The sequence below is a fragment of the Pleurodeles waltl genome, chromosome 12 (genome assembly GCF_031143425.1).
Source record: "Pleurodeles waltl isolate 20211129_DDA chromosome 12, aPleWal1.hap1.20221129, whole genome shotgun sequence".
NCBI lineage: Eukaryota > Metazoa > Chordata > Amphibia > Caudata > Salamandridae > Pleurodeles > Pleurodeles waltl.
The window spans coordinates 185,110,497-185,131,459 of record NC_090451.1 but is presented as its reverse complement, the minus strand read 5'-3'; the positions used below and the strand labels follow the sequence as shown (position 1 = coordinate 185,131,459).

At 42.7% G+C, this 20,963-nt stretch overlaps 1 protein-coding gene across 1 annotated transcript in view; it reads left to right on the top strand.

Moving 5' to 3' along the window:
• The window catches only part of CRISPLD2 (cysteine rich secretory protein LCCL domain containing 2), a 139,488-nt gene that overhangs the window by 52,429 nt on the left and 66,096 nt on the right, over window positions 1-20,963 (top strand). Inside the window, exons 6-8 of the mRNA XM_069217670.1 lie at window positions 4,829-4,929; window positions 9,759-9,911; window positions 18,097-18,157. Of these exons, the coding sequence (XP_069073771.1) occupies window positions 4,829-4,929; window positions 9,759-9,911; window positions 18,097-18,157 (315 nt within the window). The remainder of the gene's footprint in view (window positions 1-4,828; window positions 4,930-9,758; window positions 9,912-18,096; window positions 18,158-20,963) is intronic.

Genomic DNA, 20,963 nt, shown 5'->3' with positions numbered 1-20,963 from the left:
TCTCGGAACATATTTTAACCATTCACATCAACCCATGGAAGGAACCGAACAATGTTATCATTCACATCATCAAACCACACCAGTGACACATTTTGATATGCATCAGTTGGTGGGCAAGTTGCAAAACCTACGGAGGCATATTCTGATACACCCCACAAAATAGTAAGCAATGGTTCAGGACAATGAACATATACCAACCAGAATAGCAGTCACCACCCCATTGTGAAATCCATCAAATTCAGGATTCCAGTGTGTCAAATTCACAAACTTCATAGAGTTAAAAAATACACGAATGGGTAAGACCGATTCCCACTGCAGAAGAGTGTAATATATAATTCACAGGGGTCATTCCAAATCGCAGTGTCAACAATGCAAATTTTCCAGAGTCGTGGGGCTTGAGAAGCATAGCCACGTCATAATCTATTTGTTTTCTACGGTGCTCGCTTGTACCAACAGGCTGCTGCACAAAAACATAACATATAGCATAATACATAACACCAGAGAGCAAAATAGTTCTTCGTGGAGGCATTACATTCACAAGAAAATGCGAGAAATAGAAAATGGCCCTCTGAGACTCCATGCTGAATGGTCTTTCTATTATCCAGTCTCTAAATGTTACCAGAGGCGGGGCCCCAATGGAAACCGGAAAGAGCCTTGAGTCAAAAAGCTCTGTGTTCAGGCAATGGCGCTTGCCTCCCATTCTGCGAGACGGCTTTCTCGCAGGTCCGGGAAACTGTACGAGCTTCTGGAGAAGGGCTGAGTAATGCAAAGGAAAGTTTACAGAATCCATCCCCACTTTTCTGCTCCCAGCGGAAAATGGAACAGCTTGTTTCTGTTTTGAGCCTTTGGAAGACTTCTGTTTGAGGATGGTCGCTGTTTTTCAGTGAGTACAGTTTGGATACTCGGAGAGAGAGGCGTGCAGCTATGAGGCCACAGGAGCCAAAATAAAATGCAAATCCCGCTGCTTAATGGCATTCACTGTATTCTGCAAAGTTGACTTAGTTTGGTAAACTTTTTTTCCTCGAGCGGAGGGTATGCTCATGGAAAACATAGCCCATCGTCTGTGCGTACTTAGCCAACTGTGTGCCAGCTTGGACGCACAGAGGAATCTTCATTTTAACTCAAGAAGGTGTGTCTGGTTTCATATTAACTGCAACTTAACTTCTTGAGATTCTAGCAAAAGAGATGTGTGGCAGGATTCTAAAATAATGCCCCCTCGACTTCCCCGTTCGTTATTTCCGTGCAATCGTCATCTTCATGACCACCACATCACATATAAGGTACTATCATCTATCAGGAACAGTCTGTGAATATACCCCGTGGAGAAAATGAGCATATATGGTTACATCTAGGGAACAGCTCCAGGGGCTGTATAGGCTGGTTGGACATAGTATTGAGCAGCTACAGTCCCTGAAGTGGGATGAGATTCGTTGTGACCCCCCAGCACGAGTGTGCACCATCCACAATCATTTGTTTGCACAGCTCAGGGACTATTTTTGCGTGGCCACAAAAAAGTCCTTTGGAAGAAAGCCCCCTTTATCCTGGTACAATAATGCCTGTAAGCTAGGGCAGCCCTCATGTCAGCTATATGATCTCAACTTGAGGGGGAAATAAGACAGAAGAGAGCGGCATACAAGAGGTGCATCGGTGATGCTAAGAAAGATTGGGATAGGAGGCTTTGGGAAAGCTCTCTCGATGCAGTTCGGGAGTGTGACCAACAAGCCTTCTGGAACCTCCTTGTGATGGAATCATAGGAAGGTTATCGCCCGGTGGAGGTGAGCATCCCTGCTGTTGCCTGGGTTGCTCACTTGTCCAGATTGTATGACCTCAATTGCACTGAGGCACCCCCCCCCCCCAGGGTGCATGTAGATTCAGTTCGGGCAAGCAGAGAAGAGCCACAAATGGAAATTGTACTAATAATATTGCCTGAGATAAGGGGGTTCTGCTGAAGATTGTTTCTAATAAAGTACCTGGCCCTGATAAGATCCAGGGGACGTGCCCTGCATAAGGGGGAGGTTGAGATCTGGGCCCCTTATTTCATAATTGTATTTAATACCATACTACTTGCGGCCCCATTACCACCAACTTGGGCGGGGGCTTAGATAGTCCCAATCCATAAGAAGGGTTCTTTATTGGACCCATGTAACTACAGGCCGATCAATCTCATTGACTTCTCCCAAAAGCTATTTAGTAGAGTTATCCTGGAGTGATGCCTAACCTGGATTAGCCTACTGGGAGGGGCTGAAGGAAGCCCTGGGCACTTCGGGAAAAGGAAGTATTCCCTGAGTTAGATGGGATGTCACAACCTTTGGACTAATCCCTGGGAAGCCACTTCAATTAGTAAAATGCTCTTGAAAGTGAAATACAGGCAAACCTATGGGCAGCAGTGGCTTGCACATGCCCCACTTGGCACACTCATGGACACATTTCTTCTACTCAAGGATGAATTTAAATTTGAATGCTTCTTAAATAAGATAGAACCTCCCCAAGTGAGGAAGCTGTACCTGCAATTCAGGTATGGCACACTTCCATTAACGTCTTTCACAGTTAAGTGGAGGAGCCCGACTGTGTATGAAGGAAGTCTATGCCCTGTGTGCAGGTCAAACAAGGAGAATGAAGGACATATCATTTTTTTTTGCCCTGCATATCACTTGGGAAGACGGAAATGGCTTCTACCTGTTTGCCTCAACTTAGTGGTGAGGGAATTTGCTGTGGCTCTGCGAATGTTAAAAACTGATGCCAAGCGGAGCACAGTGTTTGCTGTGTCACACTATCTACTGACGATGTGGAGAACAAGGCAGAAGTTGTGTGGAAACTAAAATCTTCCCAGTTATCCTATGTAAGAGCTGGGAACTACTCATGAATTATAGATAGTGGGCTTTCTTCCTGACTTTGAATGAGGATGGCATGATGTTTTGCCTTTCACTTTATCAACCATGCATTTGACTTTTTTTCAACTGTACATTTATCCTTAAATATTATATTTTAATGTTTAATTTGATGTTTTATATTGTACGTTGATGGCAAATTTGCCGAAATAAAGCATTTGACGGTGATGATAATGAAAAATGAGTGGTGTTGGGCTTCACCTGCAACACTGACTCAAACTAAGCAGTGGTATTAAATCTTGCCCCACATGACAACTATTTCCTATTTTAACAATCCCAAAACATATCTCAGGACTCCTCTTGTAAAGTGCTTAACGAAACACTTTTGCATACATATGCACACCATATTGGCATTAAGATATGACATATTTAGGGGTCGATTCACTAACCCTTTTCAAGTGATATGTCAATTATGCTTCTGCATAGAAAATGCTGCATTGTATGAATTCAGGAGTGGATGCAATTCACAAAGGTAAAATGTATGTGCTTAACTACATTCTCCGTGTGTGATTGTAATGTACACAAACTTTTGCTACACTATGAACATGCCCTAAAACGTGTGCAAAATATGACATACACAAGGGATTGGTATATTTGTGGGTATTCCCAAAAGGTTGGGCATGTTTGTTTTACAAATGATTACGTGACTATTTTACACCCAAAACGTCCTGTAGGAATTTGTTGAAAAACTACAAATAAGCAAGGACATTAAACTCTAAGGTTTTATAAGTGTGCAGGCATGGCTGGCTTGTAGCAAAACTATTTCATTAGAAGGAATGAAAGTTTGGTCAGATTTTAGGATGCATGCATCACATTTAAGTACTTCTTAGATACTCATAAGGCAGATAAAATGAGTCTATTTCAGCATAGAAGTTACTCTTGAGCATGCTATTGACAAGAAAACATGCCGGGAATAAGCTCAGGAATAATACAAGGAGGTTTTCCTTAATAGAAAGCATGGTACACACAAAACAATCATGCTCAAGCAGTAGATGCGGAGAAAAATAAACTCTAACAAAATTCAACAAGCATTTGCAAAACAAAATTGGCTTGCCTGTCAGAGGCCCCTGCAACACTTGCGGTACAGGGGGAGAGGGAGCCCAGGCTTACCTATACAAGGGGGGAGCCTCCTCAGCCCCTAATGATGTGATAGTGGGGAAATTGGGGCTTCAGCATATCTTGCAGCCCCCCCCCCCATGTTTTGTTACGCCACTGTTGCCAGGTCTATAGGCTTTGCTGATGCTTTCCCCAACCCCGACAGCCACCATGTATGCACACTCATGCAGGGCAGCCATCCTGGAATGAAGTTTTTTAAAGCAAAAGATAAATCAGTCCAAGATGGCCAACCTGAGTGGAAACACATGTGCAGCAGCTATCCTGGAGAGGTTTTTATTTTGCTCTAAGGCAAAACATTCCATGCTAGCTGCTGTGTGTGTCTGTGTGCACACGCATGCATGAAAGACATCTCTGAATGTTTTTTCTTTAAGAAAAATAATTCCAAGATGGCTGCAGCTCATACTTATGTAATTCTGGAATTATCTTTCTTAAACCAAAAGACAACCCATTTCTCGAGAGCCAACTTGCATATGCACTAGGGAAAGCAAAAGTGGCGACATTGGAATGGTTTTAAAACCATCTTAACATGGCTTCTCACTGAAAACTGCAGCGGCCTGAGTATTGGGGTATGGGAGGCCAGCAAGTGCCGAGCAACGTAATGGGGGTGTAAAAGGGAGAGTCAGCAAGTGACACAAAGATAGAGACAAAATAATGCCTCATGCACTGCTAAGCAAGATCTGAATTCAGAGACAGAACTGTAGACTAAGCAGAACGAGAAGCATATTTTTGTAGGACTCTGGGAAATGAGTACACTGGACTGAGTTGTAGGTCCGTGCCTTCCTTCAAAATCTCTGAGCTATGTTTTTGTGATTTCATTTATATAGAGGAAACTGGATTGGAGAAGCTCCCTACAAGAATGGCCGCCCATGCTCTGAATGTCCACCCAGTTATGGCGGGACCTGCAAAGACAACCTTTGCTACAAAGGTAAGGTGTAGCAGGATATGCATATCTACTCTTACTACGTATTCAGCCATCGCGGAAGGGATCGTGGAAGGGATCATAGACATTCCTGCATGAGTAGCTTGTCATACCTCTGAAGCAAATCCAGTGACCAAATGCCTAATTGAAACAGGACCCACTCCCCTCAAATGAGCATTTTGATTTCAGTCACTTAAGATGGCTACTTGTCACACTCGGTACACACTTCTGACAAAGGCCATGTGGGGTTCAGATATAAGCTTTAAATGCTGCTTCACAACAGCCAAGTTTATGAAAACCACAGGCTGGAGAAAAGGATATATAGATTGTCCTGTCCAATGGCGAGAGGCAGTGGACAATGAAGCGATGAGGATCAAATTATGCGGTACGGCTGACCGAATTCGGTAGCGAGACGAGGCAAATTCAGTCAGTCACATTACTTCCTATTTTAGGGCAGAAAGACGTCCTAGAGAGCGAGCTGGGTCATGGAATTATACTTAACTTTTACTTGCTAATGTATTCTAATTTCGTGTGTATTTTACGTTTTAGGCAGTTCAGCCATTTGTTCTCTGGGACTGATAAAATTAGTGTTGTTCCTAATGTTAAGGGCACGTTTATGAGACCATCAGTCCATCAAACTTCAGATACAATAAGTATTGCAGAACACATAATTTACAAGTATCATTATTAAGCATACTTTGTGCAAATGCACCTCATGAGCCAAGGAGTATCCATGCCCTTCATCATTATGAACTAACTCATTGCTTCTTGCAGCCTCACAATATTGTTTTTTAACTGTAACAGCCAAATAGTTGATTATAGGACATATTTTTCCTTCAAAAGTTATCAGATCTTTGTCCTTCCAGTCAATTTCGTCTGACACTGCTGTAAATGATTGCAGTTTATATTCAAATTAAATTCATATCTAATTTATGTTGTAACTTTATATCTGATACTAGCCTTATGAAACTCTTACACACTCTGGTTTGAGTATCCGAGATGTTATTGGCACGGACAACATTATTACATAGTATTCAAGAAGTGAATGCTTTAGTTGTACAAGGCTGACTGTTCAAGCCCAACTTGCTTCTGAAGCAGAAAAGCTCACCTTCTTCATCTCCATAACAGTCCTGCCCACTGCCAGTCAATCAAAGTGACAAGCACGCCACAGAATGTTCCGAAAGGTGGCACTTAGACATGAGCAATGCTGTAAGTTGCTCACATTTAGAAACAAACACATTATTACACCAAACCATGCCCGAACAATCGTTTTCTAGATTTGGCTTCCGTTATACAAGTTGCATTTCCTACCTACTCTGAAATACTCAGGAGCTGCTGATATTTAAGAAATATATTAGAAGACCTTTTTCAAAACTTCTAGATTTTCAACACTACGGTTGGAATTTGTTGCTGCTGTCAGCAGGTGAATCTGTTAATACAGGAAATCTAGTACTTCGAGCCAAACTGCTCTCATAGTTATTAAGCTCATCTGTTGTGATTAGTGTGGTTTATTAAGTTTCTGTTTAGGGGTGTGATGTTCTGTGGGGCATGATGTGTTCTTCGTAAAACTCTATAAAATAAACAGAAAGATGTGCGGTCTGGTAGCTGTTCTTTCACTGTGGAACCTCGAGATAGCCGGAGGCCTTTAACAGCCTTTCCCACATTATGGAACAGCTTGATCTTCAGCAGAAGTTCTGCACTTTCAAAATTGGTATTTCTCTGCAAGCTTGAGGCGCCCACTTAGATAATTCTTCAAGGTTTATGAAGGTGGAGTGGACCTCTCGCGAGAGCTTGCATGCATATCACAAGCCCTTTTAGGTCGCGACTAGGTAACGTGCAAGCGTTGTCTCTCAATATGTTGTAATCTACATCTGTGGGCTTGCACCACGCCCATCTCACACCCATCACTTTGATTCGTTCTTTGGCCTGCCTTACAAAATTCCCTTGAGTTCGTAGGTAAATGCCTTACGTTTGTCCTGTCTTGAGGCTGCTTTGTTACCGCCCTGTTACATGGATTATTGCACGATCTGCTGCATACCTTAGTGTGGCGCACTACTTTTTTCTTTTGCCTGGCCGCTTCGTGCTGCATGGCCTTATGTTGTTTCTTCCTCTACCTTGTTTGGGCATGCCACTGTTTCTTTGTGGTGTCTGCGTACAAAGGCTGCAAGCTGAAGTTTTTAAAAAATATTGATTTATTTATTTTTACATAACTACGTGATGTTTAAAATATCGCAACCTTGATCTGAGGAGCACTTTAAATGAGTACCACTTACGTACAAGTTTAGCAGTTGAAAAATATACAAACTGGAGCATTTAAAATGGAAAAAAACACAAAAATCCTCAAAGCAGCTCTCCCGGCACAGTGGGAGAGCCTATACTACAATATTCACTACACTCTGGAAACTCGCTCCATAATGTTTTGTGGGGCATTTCTTTTTTAAAACAGTTTTGCCCATAGCTCAGTCTGTGTTAGTCCTACAACAATGGGACCACCACCAAACCATTCAGCACGACATGCCTTTTCTGTCTAGGTAACCTCTACCCCCATTCAACGTCTTTTTAAGCTCTCTTATGGCTGGAACTTATGTTTTACAGCTGGGAGTACTTTGTGTTTTAAAGGCCGTATTTGTAATAGTATACAATAGGCCTAGTTGGCCTGAAACTGTGTAAAGCACTATGGGGGTCATTCTGACCATGGCGGTAATTACCGCCATGGCGGAGGTCGGCGGTAGCACCGCCAACAGGCTGGCGGTGCACCGCTGGGCATTCTGACCACGGCGGTTCAGCCGCGGCCAGAAACGGAAAGTCGGCGGTGTACCGCCGACTTTCCGCTGCCCGTTTGAATCCTCCATGGCGGCGGAGCGCGCTCCGCCGCCATGGGGATTCTGACACCCCCTACCGCCATCCTGTTCATGGCGGCTCTCCCGCCATGAACAGGATGGCGGTAGGGGGTGCTGCGGGGCCCCTGTGGGCCCCTGGGGGCCCCTGCCGTGCCCATGCCAATGGGCCCGTAAGAGGGCCCCAAAAAGTATTTCAGTGTCTGCCCAGCAGACACTGAAATACGCGACGGGTGCAACTGCACCCGTCGCACCTTCCCACTCCGCCGGCTCAATTCTGAGCCGGCATCCTAGTGGGAAGGTTGATTTGCCCTGGGCTGGCGGGCGGTCTTTTGGCGGCCGCCCGCCAGCCCAGGGCAAATGTCAGAATCACCGCCGCGGTCTTTCGACCGCGGTGCGGTGTTCTGACGGCGGTACCATGGCGGACGGCCTCCGCCGTCCGCCAAGGTCAGAATGACCCCCTATGTCCTCTAAGGACTACATATATGGTTACACTGCATTATTGTATACCATTCTGTTCTCATGCCGTTATGCCCTCTAGGGGCTGACTATATGGTTACATGACCATGTTTCTTACAAATGCTATTTTTATTATGGTGTCCTCTAGGGCTGTTCTGAGCATTGCAGTCAAGATACTACAATATGTTTTATGGGGCATTCATTTTGCAAAACAGTTTTGCCCATAACTCAGTGTGGTGGTCCAAAGACAATGGGACCACCATCAAAATGTTCAGCATGGCACACTCTTACTAACTAGGGCATCTCTGGTTCCCCACCCTAGGTTGGGGGACCCCAAAATAATAACCCCTCCCACCAGGCAGTGCCTTTGTAAGTTCTCTCATGGCTGAAACTATTGTTTTCCAGTTGGGAGTAGTTTGTGTTTTAAGGGCCTTGTTTGTAATATTATTCTAGTAGGCCTGCTAGGCCTGAAAATGTGTCTCTAGGGGCTAAATATATGGTTACACTGTATTACGTTATTTTTATAGTGATGCCCTCTAGGAACTGTTCTGAGCATTAGAGTCAAGATACTACAATATTTGCTGCACTCGGAAACTCCCCCCCATAATGCTTTGCAGGGCACTCCTTTTATAAAACATTTTTGCCTATAACTCGCTGCATGACGTGCTCTTTCTGCCTAGGCCATATCTGGGTCCTCACACTATGTTGGGGGGAGGCAAACAAATAATATATTAAAAAAATAATAATAATGGCACATTTTGTCAGGTGACCAGTCAATCTTTGCAAAGGGCTCAAAAGTCACTTAAAACACAGCAACACATATTGCTGTGCATTGGAAAGCCCTTCGCAAAGATTGACTGGTCACCTTTCTGTTGCTTAGATTTATATAGAGGTGATACACTGGTACCAATGAGGTGCAACCAATGCCCAGACAGTGTTAACAAACAAGTGGAATGACAAAATAATTAAATAAAGCTATCACAAAATGTGCCAATCTACATTGCCTAATTTGCCTTTTCTTGCTGCACAATTTAGTCAAACCTGTGGCATAATTTTGTCCTTCCCTGACGCATGGTTCGAGTGGCCCTGTGCATGTGCTTGCCTGTGTTGTCTAAGTAAGGATGTGCAGGGATGCTATTTAATCTACACTTAATTCTATCTGAAATAGAAGTCTGGCACTCTTGGAGAACGTATGTATTGTACCATTTCAGCATTTTGTTTTGAGTTATTCAAAAAAGCTCAATGATCTGGAGAAATACTATAGAATGAGCAGATTTTTATTTTTAATAGTATGGTGGTACTTCAGAACAGCTCAATCGAATGAAGTTAACCTCGGGAGGATCATTGGCTGAGTAGGCCCTGCTATGGTTTGACCTTTCAGTCTCCAGTTAACAGGTTGATCTGTGGTGCATATGCATTAGCAATTTGTGTTATCTTATTTAATTGAAAGCTGTTAAAAGCCGCTTATGCCAAGGTATCTGCAGCAGGCACTCAACCCACTGAGATAAATTAGTAAATAATGTTTATTTTGTCCTTTAGATGACAGGCACATTGCAAAGACCGAAAGAGATGAGAACAATGAGGTGGAAGTGCCACAAGTCCCACAAACCCCACAACAGCCAGAGGAGACACATGTCTGGGTGGAGGAGAAAGTGACGAAGCCCAAGAAAACCACTACCACCAGTTACATGAGTAAGCACACCAACATTGTATGGATCTCCCTGGGGGTACTGCTGCTGACTAATAATCATCTAGCATGTATGGTGCACACTAATAACTAACCCAACTCTGAAAGAGAAACTGTTTAGAGGCAAAGAGTTTGAACCACTGATTCTACTTCATTGGAATTATAAATATCAGAGACAGACTGGTCTATGGGGAAATTAATGATTTTGCTCTACAGACTAGTAAAATCGAAAGGCCGGTGAAACTGTGGAAGAGACTTGTAGATCACTCTATCTAAAGGAACTATGGGGCTCAGAAAAGGTCCTCCAATGTTGTTCTAGACATGCAAATGGCCATGACCCAACCCCCTCGCTCTGTACTGTGGGCCCTTCCACTTCTGATTAAGTATGAGCTGGGCATTGGCATGTCCATCTTGACACTTCCCTACCTACACCTCACTCCCCTATCCTGTCTTGAAAATCTTTTGTCTGTACTTAAAGAGGGTTCCAAGAACATTCTACCCTTGCACTCCCCCCCCCCCCCCTCCCAATCACCACTTCTGGGAGCTTATCCCCAAAGATTCAGGCCCCAATTATGAATAATGAGGAATCCCACTGAAGATTCCTGGCAGCTAAAATGTCAGACCCTGTGTGTGATCTTTTAGTGCAAACCTATCCAAAAGGCAGTAGAGCACTGTACAGGTTGAAAGTCATGCCTAGGCTGAGGGTCTGGTGAGGGCCGGGATATTTCCACTCACACTTAGGTGATCTTGTTCTTGGGCTGTTGCTTATCAAGGCATCAGTCATTAATGTCACAAATTCACCTCCCCCCCCCCCCCCCCCCCCCCCCCCCAAACCCCCCAAAAACGATTGTGGTGGGATAATGGCCTGCAGACAATGAATATTTCTGGGGAGCATGGAAGCAGAGTAATGGAAATGTGGTTGGTACTGAAAGTGACATCACACACCCTTTCACAACCAATGACATCACAGCCTTGACCTCTTGTCTATATCGCTTGCCCATTGACATCTATCTTTTTGCCAGTGAGGCAAGGAGTGGAAACTGCAAAAATGTACAAGACTTTTACAACTTTGTTCGGAGCTTCATGGTTAATTTCAAATCGGAATGTGGAATCCCTATTTCAGATTCTAAGTTAGAAGAAATTTCCACTTAAACCTGGTGTTTTTCTCATTGCAAACTCCTGCAGGTATTATAATGAGAAATTTCCACAGGACTGTGGCTGTAAATAGGGAAAGCGTGTTTTTTGTCCATGTGGTGAAATTGATCCCATACATTATCTCTCATTTCGACATAAAAAAATATCAGAATCAGGAGTTCACCAAGTAGCTTTTCACCTCCTCGGTGAAATACCGAAAGGTGTGGTAAATGGTATTTCTCCCTCCGCACACGTCGCAATGAGTGGCCTAGAGTTCTGTTTATTTTCTGTTCATGTCTTCCTGCCACTGGCTTCATGGCTCCTGAACTCAGAGGTAAGTAAAGCGAGTGCTAGAGGACCCTGGGGATAGGTTAGGAGTGATGCTGCTACCCCAAACGAACTTGGAAGTAATGTCCTTTACTTCAGTGTCAAAAGGGCGAGGGTGGGGGCCTTCAGCTGCCTGCCAGCAGGAGGGCATTTCTGATCGCCTTGATCATAGAGATGAAGTGCAGACTGTAGACAGCCCTGGCCTGTGGCCTCTTCCACGACTTCCGGAAACGGTCAGTGCAAGACACACTGGGCCATAGGTCAAGGGGCAGGTTATATGGAATAGAGATGTTGTAAATCAGTCGCGGGGAAGCCCTTTGTGGGCACTTGTTGCTTACAGTGGAGACAAGTGGCGATTACTCTGAATGGCCAGCCACAGGAAGCGAAAGTCGGAAACAGAACTGGTTCACTGAGCAAGAGGGAAAAAATAGAGGATGCCGTCTGAGTCGGACAGGGAACACAGATGGAGCAAGTTAAAGAACAGGCCCCAGCCTCTTTGCTGGCCCCTGTCACAGCCTGAATATATTGCTTATGGAACGTCTTCCGGATGCCATCGGTCTAAATACCACCAGGGGAGGGGAACAGAGATTAATGTCAAACTGGGGGAAATGGGTGGGAAAGACGTAGAAACGCAACGTTCTTTGATAATCCTACGTTGGCGCATGTCCTCGGTATCTGAATATGATTACGTCTGCGGCTCCGAGAGCAATGCGATCCCATTTACGGCTTTCCTCGGAGAGCTGCGATAGCACTGGAAGCAAAATCACCCTCTCAAATAATGTTTGCACGCGATCATGTCTGATTTTTGCAACCGAGCAGCGTCTTGTATTTTCAAGATAGGAATATAGTGCAACATCTGTCTTTGGGACAACTTTTGCTTATATATGATGCTATCCCGACCACACTGCTTTGCCTGCACTATTTCCTCTAGGTATTGCATGGAGGAAATTCTGCTGCATCTGTTTTTGATATAACCTAAGCTAAAGAAAGAGGACAGAACCTACCTGAATCTATTTTAATATTTACATGAAGTAAATACACCTCTCAAAGATATTTAACAAACTCTGTCATATTTTCAGTGCTTTAACTACTCGATTTGATATAGTGGGTGTAGCATCGTGATATTATGTGCACTAGAATCCTCGTGGTTTTGGGCGGAACAGGAAATACGTAATATACGGGTAGGTGTTAAGGTGTGGTTAACCGAAAGTATGCTGTAATGCACTGTGTTAGTGTATGCTGAGGAATAAATTGATGTTTAATCGCAGCTCCTGTGTGGAGTAATTCATCCTCATACTCTGGGCTGGAGAGATGCTACAGTGGGCATCAGTGCTTAATTTTGCTCCGGTGGTCATTTTTGGGTGTCAGTGTGCTTACTGTTCATCATCAGGCTTTACTGAGAAGAAGAGAACAAAGAAGCAGAGAAAGGTAGGAAAAAAGTGAAAATGAGAAGAAGCATTGGCAAAGCCAATCAATCTTACCTTTAATATGTCAGAAAATCTATTAACTTAGCCAAATTTGTTTGCTTAGACATAATTTATGGCCAAAAAAATCATACATCTTTGACTGTGTGCTGAGACATGGTCACGTACGGTCAGCAAGCTGCAATGATTTGTCTCCTAAAGTATACCAAGCCCAAGGGCGGTAAGGGATGAGATGGGAGTGCCCATTTGTGCAGCCCAGAGCCACAGAAATGAGTGTGTGGAGCAACAAGCAACAACTGAGAGAAGTAAATCAAAAGGTCCCCTATCACTGCAGTGCAAGCATTCCACGAGCGGTGGAAGGACTCATAAAAACAACCAATAACATTCGGTGAAATAGCCAGTAGCCTGTGGGCTCATCTAAGATGTCATTGACACTATCTCAAGCCAATGGCCGAAAGAGGCAGAACCGAATAAGTCAGTGGTTGAAGTGGACTGACTCTGAGCACATTCTAAGTATATTTATAACAACATGTTTTTTTAAACCACAGAGAGCTAAAGTTGTTTGTAGGTGAGGCAAACAATCATTGGCAAATCTAGTAGGTTTCACCTATGCAAGATCTGCTGTCTTTGTCAATGCTTGTATTACTATAGTTTTGGAGTATGCAGGGGGTGGTGGGTTAACACTGCTAATGCATGGGGAAGACAGAGCTGCTGCCCTTGGAACTGGGCAAACAGGTTTGAGTCTCAGTGTTAGCTCAACATCCCATGATTCTAGACAAATCCCTTAATCCCCTGTGTGTGATAGGGAAAAAGACAATATGAAAGCGTCTGTGTAATGTAAATGGTGCTTGTGCAACACATTCTAACTTCGGGGACATGAGTGAGGACATGGGAGTTGTGGGTAAAACAGCACAGTAATAAGGAGCATTTAGTGGGTTAAAAGCAGCAGAGGGGTTAAAAACAATGGCAGCATGCACAAGGTAGTGAGTTAATACGCTGGGTGGAGAGAAGACAGCGTGCAAAAATAAAAAACAAAAATAAAGTGTTTGTGTAATGTAAATGGTGTTTATTTAAAGCACTTCAATACCCTCGTGGACCCGAGTGAGGGTGCAGGAGGTGGCTGAAATGGGGGATGGGTAAAAGAACAGAGAGCAGGGAGGAGGACTTGGTGGGTTAAAAGTAGAGGGGTTTGTTAAAAATAAAGACGGCGGGTTTGGGGTGATGGGTTAACATGTCGGAGAGGGGAGAAGACGGCCTGCAGATAAACTCCAATGGAGTGCTCGATAACAAAATAAAAAAGTACCTTCAGAGTGCGTAGCCAGTAGAAGGACACTGGCCACTAGACAGTGGCCAGTGACCAGAAGCTGTATTTTGGTCAAGCCCCACGTCACAGCATGGACATGCAAAGCAGAGCAGGAAGCCTGGAAAGTGAAAGCTGACAATGGGCTGACCAATCAAGCATATTAATTAGATCAACGATGGAATCAACGAATGGTACGTACAGGTAAGTATTGGGTGAACTGTAAGCCCCTTTTAAGTTTTTTTTCTTTAATTACAAAAGATCTCTCAAACGCAGATCAAGCGATGTGCAAGCGAAAACTAAAAAAGTAGGGCTGAAAAAACTGCTAGAATGAGATAAGACAGGGAGTGTAGGGTAGTGGAAGAAAGAGTCATTAGGTGTAATTGGAACTAGGCAGCATTGGTGTTCAGCAACTACAACATTTGGCAATACCAGTGGTTGGCTCAAAAGAACAACTTTGAGCCACTGCCTTTATTATTGTACATACTAAGCATCAATTGACATGCTCCAAAGATAAAGTAGATTGAACATCAGCTCAAAGCTGGGTAGAAGAAAGAAGAATTAAAATGTGGAAGAACCATGCACTGTAATGTGCAGTTAAGAATAAACATTCACCTCAAGAAATTAGGCTAGTGTTTGAAAGATATGGAAATACTATTATTCTGTGACATTGGATGGAATCTCTGAAGTTACAAAGTCAATCTTCTGTAAGTATCTGCATATGCACAGTGTCTTTTGGTGCGTTCATTCAGGCCTGTGATCTCACCATACAGGGATGTGGATGTGGCTGTGTGGCTTCCACGGACAAAATAATGTTTATACTGTAGATAGTGTGTATGCTTCACCAATATCTTTGTACGTTCGTCATTTCTTTGGGCCTGCATTGCATTTAATATGAGATGTGATCTGTTGGTAATGAGTCATAAATATTTTAATGAGGATGAAGAATGTTCAAAGTGTTTTAATCTCCAGTTGCCAGGTGGGAACAATGTGTTCTACACCTCACTACTTCAGTATGGGCCTTAATCATAACTGTTGGAGGGTCAGTGCTAAGAAGAGATGCAAAGAAATGTTTCTGGGATTTTGATAATCATGTTAATGATAACCTTGTTTCAAAGATGTACCATACCGTTGTCAGATCCCATATAGGGGAGCCAAGGGGAGCCACAGGATAAACAGGGGCTCCAGTTGTCGGAGGCTGTTTTTTTGCCTCTGATGTCACTGAGGTCCGTCCAAATGTGGCTCTGCAAACTGCACCAAGTACTAACACTTGACTCAGTGGTCGAGACGGCAAGCAATTACAGGCACCTCAGGGAAGTTAATGTGTGTCTATAAGTCTCAGCACTAACTGGACTCCCAATAGTGTAATAATGTGATTGGCCAGCGAGGTGCTTATCTTTGTAAAAAAGGGAAGCTCTTTAATACATAGTAAAACGCAATGCAACACAGTACCCAAAAAGTATCAGGTACTCAGTCTCAGGTGAGGGACTACTGCATTCCAGAGAGCATGTCCGTTCTGAACACTTCCACCTCTCTTCTTCTAATAAAATGCAGTATGGATTTCAGCACAAGTGCAGTGCTCCCTACCTACCTTTGGTCTGGTAGGCACAGAGGGTCTGATTCTCATACTGCACTTTGTAGTTCATTTTGTAATACTACAAAACGTACTACAACGTGCACATTTTGCCTATACTAATTTGTGCAGAGTTCTCTGGTGGGACTGCAAAGTCTATGCACATGCAAGTATTAATTTTATTAGTAAATATGGCAGGGACCTGGGGGAGTGGGTGGGAAAAGGGGCAGACTTGCAACTAAAGGGGAGGGAGGAGTAAGAGGTGTTTAGGGAGGGGTGTCACCCACCCAGAAAAGAGTAAGCTAATTGCCTTATTCTGAGGGTGGAGATATGTACCTTACTTTTTTGTAGTAAGTTTACACTCTGTGTTTGTGAATCCCAAAAGTAGTAAACTTATTAGAAAGTGTGCATTTACTCAAAAGTGTAACGCACTTTTGTGAATTAAGACCTCAGTCTTTCAGTTTTTGTTTCACCCACACTTCAGATACATGGTAGACCTCTCTCCAGCATTCCTATTTTCAGTCACAACCCTCTTGCAGTGTGGGAAGATTGTCCCGCTGTGCATCAAGCCGCTTCTTCATACCTTCTGAGCAGATGGGGACTGCAGAAGTGTGTGAATGCAGTGATAGGCATGCCTTCAGTCAGCAATCCTTCTTTCTGGCGCACAGCGTTGGCAGCAGAGGAACCCTGAAGTTGAGTCATCAATTCAATGGTTTGGTCTTCCCTGGGTTGACGTGATGATGTGATCTGTTTCTGGTTCCATGTCCGGGAATAGCAGCTGAGTAGTTTCAATGCCTTTTAGTGCAGCACTAAAAGCTTTGTTCAGTCAGGTACACATCCAGACAGCCCATTGGCAGCCACTCATTCAATCCGGCACACAGTAGCAAGTTTTTTGATGTAGAAGATTCTAGCAGCATTGTCTCGAGGGGCCATTTGGGCAAGTGCCACAATACATGTCCATTCAGGCATACATGGGGCAAATTCCACGGGCTTACACAGGTCTCTTCTCCTGTAGTGCAGACTGCTCAGGAATACTTAATGCAATTGTCATGGCTGCTAGAGCAAAATCAATTCAGGCACATGTCATGAGTGCCACAATTTAGCAATAGTCTCTCTTTTAGTGGCACAGGCAGTCCGGGCATACTTGGGGCAAGAGCTATCACTGTGATAGCAGAGTTGACAGGGTGATCTGCACTGACAAGCTATGGCAGCGCTGCCAATCCTCCACTTCGATGATAGTGACTGACTCAGAGCACATCAGTCGTGCTTCCACATTTCTGTGTGAGATGAACCCACAACACTGAGGTCAACGTCTCTAGCCCATGCCAGTATTCCTTCTGCGGGACTGGCTCGCTCCTTTCCTGGTCTTATAGACAGGATCCTCCAGGCATTCAAGGAAAAGTAACAGAGCTTCTTTCAAGTCATACTTCAAGTGATGTCCACTCACTTCTGGGGATGCTGACTGTCATACAGACACCAGGCCTGGTTGTGCAGTAGTCCTCTTGGTACTGTGAGGAGCACCAGGACCACAGACAAGGAGATCTTCGAACCGGAGCAAAAAGTTAGTCAACAGCTTGCACTCTTATACAGGTACAGCAGAAAGGGAATATGTATTCTCTGTCAGCATGTTCAGCACTGGTTTGTGTTGGTTCTTCTTTCGTGTGTCCTTTTCAGGCTGTCTTCTACACTTAGATTTTGTCTACAACAATGCTCTTCAAAGTTGTATCACCTCCAGGTTGCTGTACACACAACAGACAAAAGTCTGATCCCTTTCTAAATTACCTTGCACACTCTGTCAATAGGAGCTTCAGTTACACTCCTCACCTGTACCATCCACTAAAATTACGTTTAATGGTTGGCTCTGTTATGATGGAGAGAGCCATGCCAAGCGTCAAAATGAAAAAAAAAGCATTGACAGGAACCGCCATGACAGTGGTTCCTGCCAGTGTTTCAACAGTGACTGCCTGCTTGGTGATCTTTTCTAAACTTGGTGGGTGGGGATTCAGTCAGGATGATGGAGAAATGTATTCTATCGCCGTGATGGAACTTCCTCCGCCCGCCAAGATATAAATCAGGCTGTAAGTATGCAATGATGTAATAAGTTAAAAGCAAAGAAGGAAGGACTGAAATGCTCAAACTACTGTTTTACCCTACAAGAAGGCATAGCTCAAAATTAAGAAAAGTAACAGAGATTTCCACTTTGATTGTCCATTCAAAGATCAATTCAGTCATGTTTGATGCTTTGTTAAAACCAGCTGCCACTTTTGATGCATCTTTTGATACATCCTTCATAGCGATGTTTGTTCATACTAAAACCAATCCTAAATAATCTGACTGCAAACAGAAACTGAAGAAAAGCCAATTTGCTCTTTAGACGATGAGTGAACTTTTTTTATACCTTCATGAACTTCTCATTTTTTTATTTTTCTCAGCTCAAGTCATCAAGTGTGAAACTAAAATGCGAGACAAATGCAAAGGATCCACGTGCAACAGGTGAGAGGAACTAGAGAAAGAATTATCAAATTGCTATGGTGCATATCACAAGCTGTAATGTCTCTTGGAGTTTAACAACAAGTTCTACTATACTCCATCACCTTGTTTCTCACATTATCAACACCAGAACAGTGGCAAACCAGTAGGATTTGAACCCATGACATACAAATGAGACATTTGTCTTTCAGTGAAGGTTTACCCTGTTGGAAGTTACAACTGACCAATTATAATTGGATTTGACAGTGTCTATCAAGGGCATATGACTTTTTGGATAGTTGTGATTGGTTTGTTGCCTTCGAATGAGGGAAGTCCTTCACTGTACAACCATTCCTAAGCAATAAGCCATCAATGTGTTAGTCTGTTTTAGATTTTGAAAGAGATATCTGTTTTGATGTTTTTACTTGTTTTTATTAGCATGCAAGGCAATATGCTGGTTTTTAGATGATGTATGTCAACCCAGTACTGTTTCTCTTGCACATTTGCACTTGATATGTATGTTCAAATATCCAAAAAGGCAACTTTTAAACTTTTAACATCTAATCTTGATTTGCTCTAGAGTTTCATCTCCTGCTCTTAAATTCTCTGAATGATGTGGTTTACTACCTTCAAGTTGAGAAAAATCCTTCCCTGCACAAGGATTCCTATACCATTAGCCTTCAGGCTGTTAACCTATTTAATGTCCTTTTGGCCATTTATTGTCATAGTTTCAGAACCAAATTATTGTGACAATATTTTATTGATCAAATCATAAGTTCATGAACTCACTGTGGTATGATTCTAAAACATACAAAGTTCCTGCAGCTTATATCTTCACATCAAGAATATCCAATCTCGTTTACGCTGCCTTAAAGGTTTTCAGACTTTCAAAGATCTTTCACCTGAGGAAGGTCATTAAAATTACATTATTCACGATAATTCTAAAGAAAACAAAATTAAACAATCAATATAAATCTAATAATTTGGGAAAGGGCATTGATACAATGTTATAAGAAAAGAACAGTTTAACAAAACTTAAGAGTTATGAGATCCTGGGCAATAGCATGAGTGTCTTAGTAGTCACTAAACATTTGAGAACGGCTCAGAGTTCTAAATAAGCATATCTTTGAAATCGATCCTAATACTATATACAACAAAAAGTCTTCCTTTTATGTAGATGAACGTCCTGGACTGTTTCTTTTATTTTCAAAAACAAAGTCCTGCTTTGTGATTTGTTTTTGATAAAAAATATATAACTGATGGATTGATCTGTCATGTTGACGGAGGTGTGGTTAAACTTAAAAAAGCATTGACAGGAACTTCTGTGACGTTGATTCCTGCTGATGCTTCAAAAATGACAACCTGCTTAGCGGTCATTTCTAAATTTGGCGGGTGGGTACTCAGTCAATGCAACTGAGTAACTTACTCCGTCTCCATGATGGGCTTACCTCCACTTGCCAAGATACAAATCAGGCTGTAAGTATGCTATGAGGTAATAAGTTAATAGCAAAGAAGGAAAGACTAAAAGGCACAAACCCAAGGTTTACCTCTACAACCAGGCACACAATAATAAGAAAAGTGGCAGAGATCTTTAATTTGATTCTACGTTCAAAGTTCAACTCAGCCATACTTGCTGAAAACAACTGACTCTATTGTTTTGTTAAAAACCAACTATCAATTTGATACATCTTTTGATGCATCCTTTATTGTGATGTTTGTTCATACTAAAATCAAAATTCACCATACTGTGAACAGAAACTGAAGAAAACCCAATTTGCTCTTTAGCGGCTGAGTACTCGTAAATGTACAGTGAGTGGTAGGTGTAAATGCCATTTAGGATGTGTCTTGCAAACAACTGTAGTATGCCTTCTATTGGTATTCCCTAATGTAAACTTCATTACAAATGAAAAGAAGCAATAAGAAGAAAAATTAATGTAACTTCAGACTATACAACCTAAAGTATAAGGCTGCTATGAAAAGGCCTCCCAGAGGTTGGAATGTATGCTATAGTGAAAAAGTGCAAAGGACTGAAGAAACAATGAAAAGTCCTTTCTTTCTGTATATCAGGTATTAAGATTAATATGCTGAAGCCGCACTATCTAGTAGGGACAACAGATGGAATAATAGAGGAAAACTACAAAGTACGAAAACAAAGATAATTTCTTCATGTCTAAAAGTTGGCATTTGAAGACTTAAAATGTATCTCAATTCAGATAGAGAATATGGTGATGTAGAGATCAGCAATACAGAGCCGTTAATCAAACAAATTTGCTGCATAGATGTTGGTGAAAACACCTTATTACAAGGAGATCCTTCACTCAGCGCATGAAGTGCATCAGAGCTTGTAGACCCACAGATCTGTCATTGGTTCGTCCTTGGGACCTATTTACATGAGGGCCCGAGGGTAAAATGTTGAATTTTACGCCCTCTCTGAGGCGCTACAAATGTGCACATCTTTAAGGTTTTTCTCGAAGCACAAACTCTGTCAATTCGTTTATTCTACAATATCCTTTGTGTCCCTGGGCTGCTACTTTTATAAATAGGAATGTTTTTTTTAATAATTTTAGTACCCACAGTGGATGTACAGAAATTCATTCTTTAATGCTTCCAAGTAAGGATTTTGTTGCTGAGGAAAAGTGATATATATATTAAGTTGTCAACTTTGGAAGGATGTGACATGACTTCCACACTCAGGCAAATTGATTGATCCTGGGTACAACGTTTTGGGCTAGGCTTCCCGTGCTCTGTTTGTAAATCTAGACAGAAAAGTGATGGGTGGAATGCTTGAATTTATTTCAGCCCCCTGGTAATTATTCTGGGCTGCATTCTA